Below are 15,269 nucleotides of genomic sequence, written 5' to 3' on the forward strand. Positions count from 1 at the left end.
ATTGGGGTTTATTGGCTTCTGTAAAGTGTTTAAGTTTTAATTAAATGTTGTTTTAGCTTTAGTATTACCAAGAAATTTACCAGTTTCTAAGGATTTATTAACTTCTAAAGGTTTGGGTGTATTAGCAGCTGCAGCGGCAGCAGCCTGTTGTTTAGCTTGCAAGGCAGCTCTAGTTTCCTTTTGGCGAGCCAATTGTTTTTCAAAAGTTTCCAAAAGATGAGGAACATTTTCCAAGTGTGAAGCCGGTTCCCAAGTATTTTGTTCCAAATTACGATTTTCCCATTTAACCAAGTATTCATGCATGCGGCGGCGAGGATTAAAACGTTTGGCCACAATTTTTTCCACATTTTCTTCCACCACTTCCTCACTGTTGGGTATAGAACGTTTGGCACGGCGTCTGTAAGTAAATATATTTTTTTAAAATATGTTTGGTTTATTTTGTTAATAAAACAACTACTAACGTTAAAGGTTTAGCTGGTGTATTTGCTGCTGCTATAGGCGTGGCTGCTGCTGTTGTTGTCGTCATTTGCAAAGGTTTATTTGTTGGTAATTGTGGTGTTGTTATGGGTTTTTTGTTTAACTTTTGCGCGGCATTACTGGCTAAAGGAGATTTCATGGGTGAAGATTCATTTTCGGAATCTATTGTGGAATTATTGCTAGAGGTGATCATTTTATTGGGAGGTTTCAAATTTGCTACTTGTGGTTTAGTTTGAGCTAAAGGTTCTACAAAAAAAAGTCAAATTTAGTTAATTCCTTAAATGTTTAACTAATCAAAAAGAAAAAACTTACTTCTGCCTGGAGAGCCGTTATCTCCAGTATTATTTACCACTGTTTTAGTGATTTTAACAGGCATCTCCTGTAGATTACCTTGTGATACTTTAGCAAATGATTGTATGGTACGACCGGCCACTATCCAAGTTTCTCTTAATGTTTCTTCCATTTTAACCCAGGTTTGATATAAAGCCCACGAATTGGGACTTGTGACATTGTTATCCTTATTGTTATTTAATTGAGTAGCTTTCCATAGTAAAATGCCCATATTTTGGGTTTTGTATCATTACATTCACGTACATTATTGTTTTCCTTAAAGCAGGGCTTAAGTTTATGTTGTTTAAATTCTTCAACAAAATGGAATACTGTTAAACAGCGCCCACAAACTAAAACATCCATTGTGGCCATTTCTTCTTGGGCATCTTTTGTTAAATAATTATTTATTAGTAGAGTTTTATGTAATATTTATAGCTATTTTTTACTTACTTTTTATTAATTTCGAATGTTTACCGATTTCGGTAGGTGTTATTTCTCGCCCAACCATGTTTTAAGACTGTAATAAATGTAAATACATTAATATCTACCATTCTCCTTAAACGATACTCTAATACTTATAAAGTTTTTTTCATTAAAATGTTTAAATCTGCTTTAAAAATAATTAAAATTTAAAAACTTCATTTTATTTCCTACATTAAAAACCGTTAAAAATTAACAAAACCCAGTGATTATCCTTTTTTCAATAAACAACAAAACTCTACTAAACTTGTCAACACTTTATTCTGCCCGTTACATTGTCAAAAACCGTTGTAAAAGTTTATCAATCCCCAGTGAATTTGCCACGGCAAGAAGAAGCTCTGCTACACAACACCAGCAATGTTCCTTTTGGGTACAGTTCTGCACAAATGCAACACTGAGCTTAACATATATTTTACCCAATTTTCTTTTGATATTCCTATTCTATGCAAAAAAAACTACGAATATTATAAAAATGCAGCAGATAAGAAATAAGATAGAATATATGAAAACACAATAAATGAAAAAACCAAAACGTAGAGGGAAATAAGAATAAGAAAAAAGTTTACATGAACCACTTACGGGGGAGCTGCAAATAGAAAAAAGCGGCGCCAAAACTATAAAATAGCAAATTAACAAGAAATTTTCAACTTTGCAGCACAATACAAGATTTACAACACAAACAAAACACTCAATTTATTTAACTAAATATAATTTTTTAACAAATAATTCCTTCTAAAGTGGATTTTTTCTTTTTAGCTTGGAACCAGTTTAAAGAGGTGTTAGCAGCAATTCTCTTTCTTTTTTCACACTTTATAGATTTTTATTTTGTATTAATAAAATAAATTACCTTCGAATATTAAGCAATTACTTTTTAAAAAGTATTTTAATTCAAATATACTTTCTTTTAGTTATAAAAAAAAAATATTCTTTTCGTTTCTCAGTCACCAATGGATTTCTTTTTCTTCTCCGTTTGCAAGACACTTTCCTTTTTTGTGTTTTTATTTTAAACGATTTCTTTGGCAATTAATTTGTTTATTTTTAGCTTTTAAATAATGTTGTCTTGATGTTTTTTAACAATTTATTAATTATAGCATTTTAATTATGAAGAATTTTATTAGAAAATCACTGTATTTATTTTAATTCTTGAGCTAAAATGCAAAGAACTACACACAACGAAAGCAAATGAACAAATCTTCCGTTCGCCTTAAAATGGTAGCAGTTTTTTGACCAATCAGCAAGCGTGTTGCAGTTAGGCAATATATGCTAGTAAATTCACCACTCATCAACAGGGTTGTATTTATAGAATTTGTTGTCAGTGTTATTAGTTTAAAGTGATTGTTGATATTAAACTAGAAGAATTTACAAACATTTCTTTTGCTAGCAGCCAATAATAAAAGAAATTTCATAATTTTTTAACTTAATTTGTGTAAAATCCTAATAAAATGGAACACGGCGAGGAGGAGGATCCAAAAGAGTACCGCTGGGAAACCGGCTATGAAAAAACTTGGTATTATTTGCTACATTTTGTTAAATGACAGAAATCTAACCTTAAATTTGTTTGTGCAATATTTTTTTGGAATCCTTAGGGAGGCCATTAAGGAAGATGATGATGGTCTTTTGGACAGTGCCATTGCGGAGCTTATACAAAAAGCGAAACGCAAACGACAACAACAAAAGACCATGCAAAATAAATTGGGTATGATGCGTCATTTGTATTTGATATTAGACTGCTCGGAATCCATGTCAGTGCCGGATTTAAAACCTACTCGTTTATTATGTACTCTCAAGGTATTTTTAACATTTAAAACAAATTAATTTAACATTCTGTTTAATAAATATTTTTTTTTACAGCTTTTGGAAATATTTATTGAGGAATTTTTTGATCAAAATCCTATTAGTCAAATGGGTTTAATAATACTGAAGAGCAAAAGAGCCGAAAAGATTACTGATTTGACCGGTACCGCCAAATTGCATCTTAAAGCCTTGGAGGGGTAATTATTTATGCAACTATTAAGTAAATAACTCTAATCGGGGATTCTTTGTTTAGATTGAAAAAAATTAATCTCACCGGTGAGCCTTCTCTACAAAATGGTTTGGATTTGGCGTTGAAGACCTTAAAAGTAGTTCCTTCTCATGCCTCCAGGGAAGTTCTAATTATTATGGGTTCTTTAACCACCTGTGATCCCATAGATATTACCCAAACCATAGACACTCTCAAACAGGAGGGCATTAGATGTTCCGTCATATCGTTATCGGCTGAAATTCATGTTTGCCGCTATTTAACCACGCAAACGAATGGCACTTATGGTGCTGTACTAGATGACAGCCATTATCGTGATCAACTTTTGTCTCATGTCGATCCGCCACCAGCTGCCCAAGTACAAGAGAATTCTCTTATAAAAATGGGTTTCCCTCATGCCAAACAGGATGAGGGCAAGGATCCTCCCCTTTCAATGTGCATGTGCCACATAGAAAATACCGAAGAGCCCAGTAAACTTACCTCGGTGGGTTTTCATTGTCCTCAATGTTTTAGTAAATACTGTGAATTGCCTGTCGAGTGTCAGACTTGTGGTCTCACCTTAGTCTCGGCTCCGCATTTGGCTCGTTCTTACCATCATCTCTTTCCGGTGCAGCATTTTACCGAGCTGATGTATAATGGCCAGGCTGCTGTTTGTTATGCCTGCCAAAAGCCTTTAACGGAAGCGTCTGATAAAAATGTCTATCGTTGTGAGTCCTGTTCGCAAATCTATTGCATTGATTGCGATATTTTCATACATGAGACATTGCACATATGTGTGGGCTGTAATACTATACCGGGAATAGCTGCTCAGGTGCATGCTAGAAAACCACAAGCTCCACCTCCGGGTATGATGATGGTTGGATCATCTTTGGGTCAACGTTTTTAAACGAGTTTTTTTTTTTATAAAATAAACAAAAAGGTAATAAAAGACATTAGTTGTAATCGAAATAATAATATGGAAACGGGTTAAAAAAATAAGCAATTTTTGTTATTCAATAAAAATTTCTTACATCGACAATTTTCTATAAAAATATAAAATTTTTTATAAAAAAACAAGTTTTCAAAAATTTCTGTAAAATAGAAATTTTCCGAAATTTTTCTATAAAAATATTCGAACTTATTGAAAATTTTCTATAAAAAAAGAAATCTTTCGAAAATTTTCTGCAAAAAAATTAGAAATTTTTGAAAAATTTCTATTAAGATAAACATTTTGTATAAAAATATAAAATTTCCGAAAGTTTTCAATAAAAAAAAAAATTCAAAAATTTTCTTTAAAAATAGAAATTTTCAGAAAACTTTCTATTAAAAAATATAAATTTCTCAAAAATTTTAAATTTTAAATTAATTTTTTAAAAATATAAATTTTTCAAAAATTTTCTATAAAAATAGAAATTTTCGGAAAGCTTTCAATAAAAACGGAAATTTTCCGAAAGTTTTCAACAAAACAGAAATTTTCGGAAAATTTTCTGTATAAAAAATAGAAGTTTTCCGAAAGTTTTTAATAAAACGGAAATTTTCCGAAAATTTTCAATAAAAACAGAAATTTTCAGAAAATTTTCCATAGAAATGAGAAATTTTTGAAAGAAACATTTTTCCACTAGACTACAAACTAGACTACAGACTAGACTTTAGACTTAACTGGAAACTAGACTATAGACAAGACCGTAGAATAGCTTATAGAGCGGACTATACTCTAGACTTGACCACAGATTAGACGACAGACTAGATTATAGTCTAGCCCATGCTCTAGTAGGATAGTCTATAACTAAGTCTAGTCTAGAGTCTTAAATATACTCGGGTAGGTCTATTGTCTCGACTGCAGTATACTCTACAGTGGCGATCATAGTTTAACCTATTGCCTAGCTTATAGTTCTACAGTTATACTTTTATCTTGTGTATAGTTTGGTAAAAAACAAGAATTTCGAAAAATCTCTTCTATTTATTTGAGCAATTCTTTATCGAATATATTACTCATCATTTATTGTATCACTTTCGTCAAAAATCAAGTACATTTACTAATCATAATTAAACACTTTAATTTGCATTCGAAACACAATCGTTATGACCGGCGGAAAGGGGGTTTTAAAGAGAATAATATACACAGGTTAACAACAAAGTATAACGACTGAAAGCTTTTTTTCCATAAATGGTTTACTTATTTTAGTAAAAATTTGCTCATTTTAATAGTAAAGACGGGTAGTCATCTTGACGCGATGCGAAGGCTTATGTGTGATGACCCATGCAGGCCGTGCTGGTAGGGCTACCCATGCCAGAGGGGCTCATGACGAGCACATACTAAGAACTACCCTTCCCACGACTGGTAGCGTCTGTTTCTCCCCGATGGGGCGGCTACCAGTCCAAGTACTTGTCAAAAGATCTCTACTCATCCTTCGGATGTGTATCTTTTGACAGTACAGTCCGTTCGGGATCCTTAGATCCCTAAACTCCACGACGGTCCGTCTAAATCCACCAGCGTCTGTTCCCACATTGGGCGGCTTGGTGGTCTGCAAGCACATCATATGCAGAATCATATACTTGGCAGCAAGTATAAAATGCACACCGTTTTTAATGTCCTAATGTCCGACAAAGAAACCGTGCCCCGCGTATCCGGTAAGGGGCCTAATAATCTCCGGAGACCCTACCCCCACGGCGAAGGCGACAGGCTGTGGAGAGTCGAGTGCTACTGCCACCCAGGTTAGTCCGGCGGAGACACCGGGTCGGGCTAGTCTGAATGCTACCGGCGCCAAACCCAAAACAAAAGCGTCTGCGGATTTAGGGAAGCCTGGATCCTGCAGTCGCAAAACAATAACAGCATCTGGCTCCAAAGCTGGATGCAGCAAAATAAGCAGCGAGGCACCTCTGGACGTCACCCCAAGTACCTCAAAGGCAGCTCAGGTCCGTATTGGCAAAAATGCCGATAAAACCCCCTGTTTCGGGGACTACTAAGGCCACCAAAACCAAGGTAGCGACCCCAGTGCCGGTTATGCACGAGGGAACTGCGAACAAGATTTCGGGTTCTCAAACGGCATCTCCCAATGCCAACACGGCGAATAGTAAGACCCCCAGGCACGTAACACCAGCAAGAAGGGCCTTCCTACAACGGCGCTCCGCCGCCAAAATTCTAGCGCGCTTAGCTGGCAAGCCAGTTGAGTCGCTAAGTAAAGAGGACAAGTCCTCTCTAGAATGGGCTAAGGGAAAATTGGCCGTTCTGGAGAAGAGTCCCCCCCTCACGTCTAAGGACGCGCCTAAACGGCAACGTTCTGAGGAGGAGACTAATCTTCAGGGCCAGCAGCCGGGACAAAACGTCCGAAACCGTTGCCCCCCAAGCCGCATGACAGGACCTCGGTGAAGTGGTTGAGAACCAATTCACGCGTGCTGTCATCGACAGGGTGACATAGATGGCGCTATGTCTCCATCCAGATGGACATAGTGCGAAAAAAGCTGATGGGGGTGTTCTGGGAAGTTCTTAAACAGAACCCTGGTCCCCCCCACAGTGTGAGGACGGCGGTTGGTTTCACAACAGAGTGAAGCTAATGTCCTGTTCCAACGAGCGCTCAGCTTTGCTCCTGAAAGCAGGCTGTGTCGCTGATAAAGGATCCGTGGGAAGGTGGCTAAGCTGGAAGTGGTCTCTGTGGACGAGATCCCACGAAGGCCTAGATCCACCGCCATAATTCCTGCGGAACCACATAAAAAGGCAGCGATACTGGAGCTTCTACAGGTTGGCAATCCGGATCTTCCAACTCAAGATTGGAAGGTCGTCAGGGTTTCTCAACCTGTAGGAAGCTCCAGAAGGATTGTTGTGATCCTGAACCAGGAGTCTTTGGCGCCGCTTCGCGAGAAACAAGGGAAGGTCTACTACGGCTTCGAGTCGATCTTCCTCCGTGTCTACCGAGGCGATGACAAGGGACTATTGGAACAGGATGATCCCGATCCTGACCAATCCGCTGCGGATATGTCTTGCGACGAGACTGACCTTTCGCTGAGTCAATCAACTTCTAAGTTGGTTAAGGAGGGGGAAGAGTCAGTTGACGAGGACGATCTCCTTGCCTCTGACAAGGAGGACGCCAACGTCACAGTGTTGCGTAAGGACAAAAAAGGAGATGGTGAGAGTAACCCAAATTAATCTCCACCACTCCAAAGCAGCCTCGGCTGCACTGCTCCTCCGAATGGGTGTAAGTGGGGAGGAGCTCGCCCTAGTCCAGGAACCCTGGATTCACCAAGAAAGGGTGAGTGGACTAGGCATGAAAAGCTTTAAGCTATTGTACGCAAAAGGATCTGGTAAGATTCGATCCTGTATAGTAGCCAAAAGCAGTCTCAACATCTTCATTCTTTCTGATTTCAGTGATGAAGACACCGTAGCAGCCATATGGGAGACCAGTGTAGGTGCTATATTGGTTATCTCGGCGTACATGGCTCACGACCACAGCGACCAGCCACCGAACAACCTGGTCTGCAGATCCATAGAGATGGCAAACTCGAAAAGCATGCCGATCATATGGGGGCTGATGCCAATGCCCATCACACTGTCTGGGGAAGCTCGGACATAAACGCTAGAGGTGAGTCAATCTTTAACTTCATTCTAAGCAATAATCTTGATATTTTAAATACAGGATCCGAACCGACCTTTATTGTTTCAAACAGAAGGGAAGTTTCGACATTACGCTGGTTAGTTCTATGCATCATGATAGGATAAGGGGATGGAGAGTCTCAAGTGACTGCTCTTTCTCTGACCATCAGTACATCGATTTTGAAATCGTAGTTGACAAAGTGGCCCCAAAGCCCTTTATAAACAGGAGACGAACAGATTGGGAAATGCAAATGGGGCTAATCTCACGTTCACTCCAGGATGTACCGATCATCGAAAACCGATCGGACATAGAAAACGCGGTTGAAACCATAAATCAAGCTTTCAAACACGCGACTTCACTGTCTTGTAAACAGAATATGCACAAAGGCAGATGCAGGCCCCCATGGTGGTCTGCGGACATTGCGAAATCTCGAAAAGAGACGGAGACGGCGAGACTGTTTAACGAGGCAAAGAAAACAGGAAACTGGATTTCTTACAAGACCTCGGTTAATCGTTTCAAGAACCTGGTAAGAAATGCAAAGCGCAAATCTTGGAAAACCTTCTGTAGCGGCGTGGAAGGTTCTTCTGAGACCAGTCGTCTGCGCAAAATCTTATCATCTACTCCTCCTGTCCCAAGTTTCATTCAGAAACCTTGTGGCAGTTGGACGACCAGTAGCCAAGAAACCTTAGAAGTTTTAATGGCCACTCACTTTCCAGGCTGTCAATCTCCGGAAAACGGACTGACATGCAGTTTACAGATCTCCCAGCTGATACAGGAATATCCATAAATGAAGATAAAATCAACTGGGCGATAAACAGCTTCGACCCCTACAAATCACCGGGTCCTGACGGTATAATACCTGCGGATTTGCAATACAATGCTGTCCATCTTATGCCTTGGCTAACGCGGATATATGATGCCTGTTTAAAATGGTCTTATATACCCGAACCCTGGACCAAGTGCACAGTGGTTTCATTCCGAAAGGAGGAAAGACCTCTCACACGAAGCCAAAGGATTTTAGACCAATTAGTCTATCCTCCTTTCTTCTCAAAACTTTGGAAAGGATAATTGATCTGCATCTCAGAATACATATCAAACCTGACCATTTATCAGCATCTCAACATGCCTACATGAAGGGAAAATCTGTTGAGACTGCATTACATTCGCTAGTTTGTCACATTGAAAAGACAATAGCGCAAGGGGAATATACACTGGTTGCCTTCTTGGACATCGAGGGGGCTTTCAACAATGTTCACCCTGGGTCGATAACAACGGCCCTAACTGGTCTGGGTATAAACCAACCAATAACAGCTTTCATCAAGAGATTACTGACTCAGCGAATCATTATCTCCGAAATGGGAGCAGCAAATGTCACAAAAGTGGCAAATCGCGGTACCCCACAAGGTGGAGTTCTATCTCCACTTCTGTGGAACCTAGCGTTGAACCCACTTCTTATGGATCTTAGATCTATGGGATTTAAGGTAATAGCATATGCAGACGATGTGTCTGTAGTAGTATCTGGCAAATATCTGGATACTTTATCGCAAAGGATGGAGATTGCACTCAGGACACTCAGTACATGGAGCAACGTCAGTGGCCTTGGTGTTAATCCATCGAAAACGGAACTTGTTCTCTTCACTAAGAAGTACAAGATACCCACCTTCACTCTCCCACGACTGAATGGGATAGAATTGAAGTTATCGGATAGTGCTAAATATCTGGGAGTAATCCTAGATTCAAAACTATCATGGCATTTGAACACTCAATCTAGAGTATCAAAAGCGGCTGCGGCCTTATACTCGTGTAAAAGAGCAATTGGCAAATCATGGGGCATAAACCCCAAGAATACCAAATGGCTCTTCGACATGGTAGTCAAGCCCATACTATTGTACGGTGCACTTGTATGGTGGAAGTCTGTACAAAAGGACTCACACCGCAAACGTTTTGAGGGAATCCTTCGCACATCAGCTCTGTTGATAACGGGGGCTCTCCGCACCACCCCATCAAAGGCTCTCTTTGTCATGATGGGATGGCTACCTATTGATCTAATGGCCCAAGAGGTTGCCCTCAACGCGGCTATTAGACTCAATACAATTGGTATGTGGCATATGATTCAGTCAGGTCACTCCACCATCCTCAATTGTCTAGGAGAAATTCCTGGCAATATCGACTATTGCATCGCCAAACCGTCTTTTGATAGAAGCTTTTCGGTGAATATCCGAGACGACCCAAATGTGATGGAAACAATCCTCCATGATGGATCGTATAAGGTTTTCACTGATGGCTCAAAATCAAACCATGGTGTAGGCGGTGGCTTTTACATAGCACATTCGGGAACGGAAGTATCATTCAAGCTTCCTGACCAATGTAGCGTCCTTCAGGCTGAACTATCAGCCATTAAACGGGCTGCAAACTGGCTCAGGTTTTATCGAATATACGGTGTTAATATTCGAATTTATACCGACAGCCAGGCAGCCCTTAAGGTTCTAAGTGGTGTCTACACGACGTCAAACTTAGTCCTAGAATGCCGGGCATCCCTTAACGAGATGGCGAAACATTCCACAATAGGACTGTATTGGATTCCAGGACATCAGCAAATTCCTGGTAATACCATCGCGGACTCTCTTGCCAAGTTAGGCTCCTCGCTTGCAGGAGAGCATACCGACCCTTTTGTCGGTATACCGCTTTCAACCTGCAAACGCTCGATACGTGAAAAACTATATGAGCTTGCGCAATGCAGATGGTCGACTGAAGCCACCTGTAGACAGGCAAGGATCATGTGGCCATCTTACGACCCACAAAGATCCCAAGCCCTTTTCTACATTCCGAGAGTTAATCTACGGAACTTAACGGCAGTGGTAACTGGCCACTGGCCTTTCGGACTCCATGCAAGAAGACTGAACTTACCCAGTAACGACTTCTGCAGGAGCTGCCAGGATGAAGAGGAAGAAGAGAGTATAACTCACTTCCTCTGTCATTGTCCTGCCCTAGCTGACCACAGAGTGGGTCTGCTAGGTAGCTATTTTCTGCATGACTTAGCGGATCTATCGGAGGTTGATATCCGAAAGATAGATTCCTATATTCGTGCGACAAACTGGTTCGGTGGAAACCAGAGTGATTAGGTTGAAGTGTACTAATACGCCGACCGTTCTCTCTCGTTTCAGGTATCACAAAGGGATCAAAATTCTGGACCCAAGTGTGTCCCCAGTGATGACATCGCGAGGACGACCTGCCTACCTAACCTAACCTAATAGTAAAGAAAATAAAAAAAAAACTATGAATAGTAATTAAACCAACATGTACTAAAGGTAGCAATTTATATTAGAAAATGCTGCCAGATTATTAAAACACTACATTTAAAAAGAATAGAACTATTAAACGGGAAAACTATAGTCTAGACTAAAGACTTGACTATAGACTAGACTATAGACTGGACTATAGACTAGACTATAGACTAGACTATAGACTAGACTATAGACTAGACTATAGACTAGACTATAGACTAGACTATAGACTAGACTATAGACTAGACTATAGACTAGACTATAGACTAGACTATAGACTAGACTATAGACTAGACTATAGACTAGACTATAGACTAGACTATAGACTAGACTATAGACTATAGACTAGACTATAGACTAGACTATAGACTAGACTATAGACTAGACTATAGACTGGACTATAGACTAGACTATAGACTAGACTATAGACTAGACTATAGACTAGACTATAGACTAGACTATAGACTAGACTATAGACTAGACTATAAACTAGACTATAGACTAGACTATAGACTAGACTATAGACTAGACTATAGACTAGACTATAGATAGACTAGACTAGACTATAGACTAGACTATAGACTAGACTATAGACTAGACTATAGACTAGACTATAGACTAGACTATAGACTAGACTATAGACTAGACTATAGACTAGACTATAGACTAGACTATAGACTAGACTATAGACTAGACTATAGACTAGACTATAGACTAGACTATAGACTAGACTATAGACTAGACTATAGACTAGACTATAGACTAGACTATAGACTAGACTATAGACTAGACTATAGACTAGACTATAGACTAGACTATAGACTAGACTATAGACTAGACTATAGACTAGACTATAGACTAGACTATAGACTAGACTATAGACTAGACTATAGACTAGACTATAGACTAGACTATAGACTAGACTATAGACTAGACTATAGACTAGACTATAGACTAGACTATAGACTAGACTATAGACTAGACTATAGACTAGACTATAGACTAGACTATAGACTAGACTATAGACTAGACTATAGACTAGACTATAGACTAGACTATAGACTAGACCATAGAGTAGACTATAGACTAGACCATAGACTAGACTATAGACTAGACTATAGACTAGACTATAGACTAGACTATAGACTAGACTATAGACTAGACTATAGACTAGACTATAGACTAGACTATAGACTAGACTATAGACTAGACTATAGACTAGACTATAGACTAGACTATAGACTAGACTATAGACTAGACTATAGACTAGACTATAGACTAGACTATAGACTAGACTATAGACTAGACTATAGACTAGACTATAGACTAGACTTTAGACTAGACTTTAGACTAGACTATAGACTAGACTATAGACTAGACCATAGACTAGACTATAGACTAGACTATAGACTAGACCATAGACTAGACCATAGACTAGACTATAGACTAGACTATAGACTAGACTATAGACTAGACTATAGACTAGACTATAGACTAGACTACAGACTAGACTATAGACTAGACTATAGACTAGACTATAGACTAGATTATAGCTAGACTATAGACTAGACTATAGACTAGACTATAGACTAGACTATAGACTAGACTACAGACTAGACTATAGACTGGATTATAGACTAGACTATAGACTAGACTATAGACTAGACTATAGACTAGACTATAGACTAGACTATAGACTAGACTATAGACTAGACTATAGACTAGACTATAGACTAGACTATAGACTAGACTATAGACTAGACTATAGACTAGACTATAGACTAGACTATAGACTAGACTATAGACTAGACTATAGACTAGACTATAGACTAGACTATAGACTAGACTATAGACTAGACTATAGACTAGACTATAGACTAGACTATAGACTAGACTATAGACTAGACTATAGACTAGACTATAGACTAGACTATAGACTAGACTATAGACTAGACTATAGACTAGACTATAGACTAGACTATAGACTAGACTATAGACTAGACTATAGACTAGACTATAGACTAGACTATAGACTAGACTATAGACTAGACTATAGACTAGACTATAGACTAGACTATAGACTAGACTATAGACTAGACTATAGACTAGACTAGACTAGATAGACTAGACTATAGACTAGACTATAGACTAGACTATAGACTAGACTATAGACTAGACTATAGACTAGACTATAGACTAGACTATAGACTAGACTATAGACTAGACTATAGACTAGACTATAGACTAGACTATAGACTAGACTATAGACTAGACTATAGACTAGACTATAGACTAGACTATAGACTAGACTATAGACTAGACTATAGACTAGACTATAGACTAGACTATAGACTAGACTTTAGACTAGACTTTAGACTAGACTATAGACTAGACTATAGACTAGACCATAGACTAGACTATAGACTAGACTATAGACTAGACCATAGACTAGACCATAGACTAGACTATAGACTAGACTATAGACTAGACTAGACTAGACTATAGACTATAGACTAGACTACAGACTAGACTATAGACTAGACTATAGACTAGACTATAGACTAGATTATAGCTAGACTATAGACTAGACTATAGACTAGACTATAGACTAGACTATAGACTAGACTACAGACTAGACTACAGACTAGACTATAGACTGGATTATAGACTAGACTATAGACAAGACTATAGACTAGACTATAGACTAGACTATAGACTAGACTATAGACTAGACTATAGACTAGACTATAGACTAGACTATAGACTAGACTATAGACTAGACTATAGACTAGACTATAGACTAGACTATAGACTAGACTATAGACTAGACTATAGACTAGACTATAGACTAGACTATAGACTAGACTATAGACTAGACTATAGACTAGACTATAGACTAGACTATAGACTAGACTATAGACTAGACTATAGACTAGACTATAGACTAGACTATAGACTAGACTATAGACTAGACTATAGACTAGACTATAGACTAGACTATAGACTAGACTATAGACTAGACTATAGACTAGACTATAGACTAGACTATAGACTAGACTATAGACTAGACTATAGACTAGACTATAGACTAGACTATAGACTAGACTATAGACTAGACTATAGACTAGACTATAGACTAGACTATAGACTAGACTATAGACTAGACTATAGACTAGACTATAGACTAGACTAGACTAGACTATAGACTAGACTATAGACTAGACTATAGACTAGACTATAGACTAGACTATAGACTAGACTATAGACTAGACTATAGACTAGACTATAGACTAGACTATAGACTAGACTATAGACTAGACTATAGACTAGACTATAGACTAGACTATAGACTAGACTATAGACTAGACTATAGACTAGACTATAGACTAGACTATAGACTAGACTATAGACTAGACTATAGACTAGACTATAGACTAGACTATAGACTAGACTATAGACTAGACTATAGACTAGACTAGACTAGACTATAGACTAGACTATAGACTAGACTATAGACTAGACTATAGGCTAGACTATAGACTAGACTATAGACTAGACTATAGACTAGACTATAGACTAGACTATAGGCTAGACTATAGACTAGACTATAGACTAGACTATAGACTAGATAGACTAGACTATAGACTAGACTATAGACTAGACTATAGACTAGACTATAGACTAGACTATAGACTAGACTATAGACTAGACTATAGACTAGACTATAGACTAGACTATAGACTAGACTATAGACTAGACTATAGACTAGACTATAGACTAGACTATAGACTAGACTATAGACTAGACTATAGACTAGACTATAGACTACTATAGACTAGACTATAGACTAGACTATAGACTAGACTATAGACTAGACTATAGACTAGACTATAGACTAGACTATAGACTAGACTATAGACTAGACTATAGACTAGACTATAGACTAGACTATAGACTAGACTATAGACTAGACTATAGACTAGACTATAGACTAGACTATAGACTAGACTATAGACTAGACTATAGACTAGACTATAGACTAGACTATAGACTAGACTATAGACTAGACTATAGACTAGACTATAGACTAGACTATAGACTAGACTATAG

General features: G+C 38.2%; 2 protein-coding genes across 2 annotated transcripts in view; one reads left to right on the forward strand and one right to left on the reverse strand.

Annotated features, from left to right (window-relative positions):
• Nucleotides 1-2,465, reverse strand: part of LOC119611832 (putative mediator of RNA polymerase II transcription subunit 12) — an 8,038-nt gene extending 5,573 nt beyond the window's left edge. Inside the window, 7 exon segments of the mRNA XM_037967539.1 lie at nt 1-18; nt 81-397; nt 462-723; nt 790-1,029; nt 1,032-1,193; nt 1,258-1,324; nt 2,135-2,465. The exon segment at nt 1-18 is cut by the window's left edge and continues 368 nt beyond it. Of these exon segments, the coding sequence (XP_037823467.1) occupies nt 1-18; nt 81-397; nt 462-723; nt 790-1,029; nt 1,032-1,193; nt 1,258-1,315 (1,057 nt within the window). The 5' untranslated portion in view covers nt 1,316-1,324; nt 2,135-2,465.
• A 125-nt stretch (nt 2,466-2,590) lies between these two features.
• LOC119611833 (general transcription factor IIH subunit 2) lies at nt 2,591-4,249 on the forward strand. The gene is made up of 4 exons (XM_037967541.1): nt 2,591-2,794; nt 2,874-3,075; nt 3,139-3,278; nt 3,335-4,249. Exons 1-4 carry the CDS (start codon nt 2,730-2,732, stop codon nt 4,191-4,193), a joined length of 1,266 nt encoding a protein of 421 aa, XP_037823469.1. The 5' UTR covers nt 2,591-2,729; the 3' UTR covers nt 4,194-4,249.
• The last annotated feature ends 11,020 nt before the right edge of the window (nt 4,250-15,269 follow it).

Source organism: Lucilia sericata, unplaced genomic scaffold (assembly GCF_015586225.1).
Source record: "Lucilia sericata isolate MDLA Ls3-8-SP2 unplaced genomic scaffold, ASM1558622v1 Contig001541F_arrow, whole genome shotgun sequence".
Taxonomy (NCBI): domain Eukaryota; kingdom Metazoa; phylum Arthropoda; class Insecta; order Diptera; family Calliphoridae; genus Lucilia; species Lucilia sericata.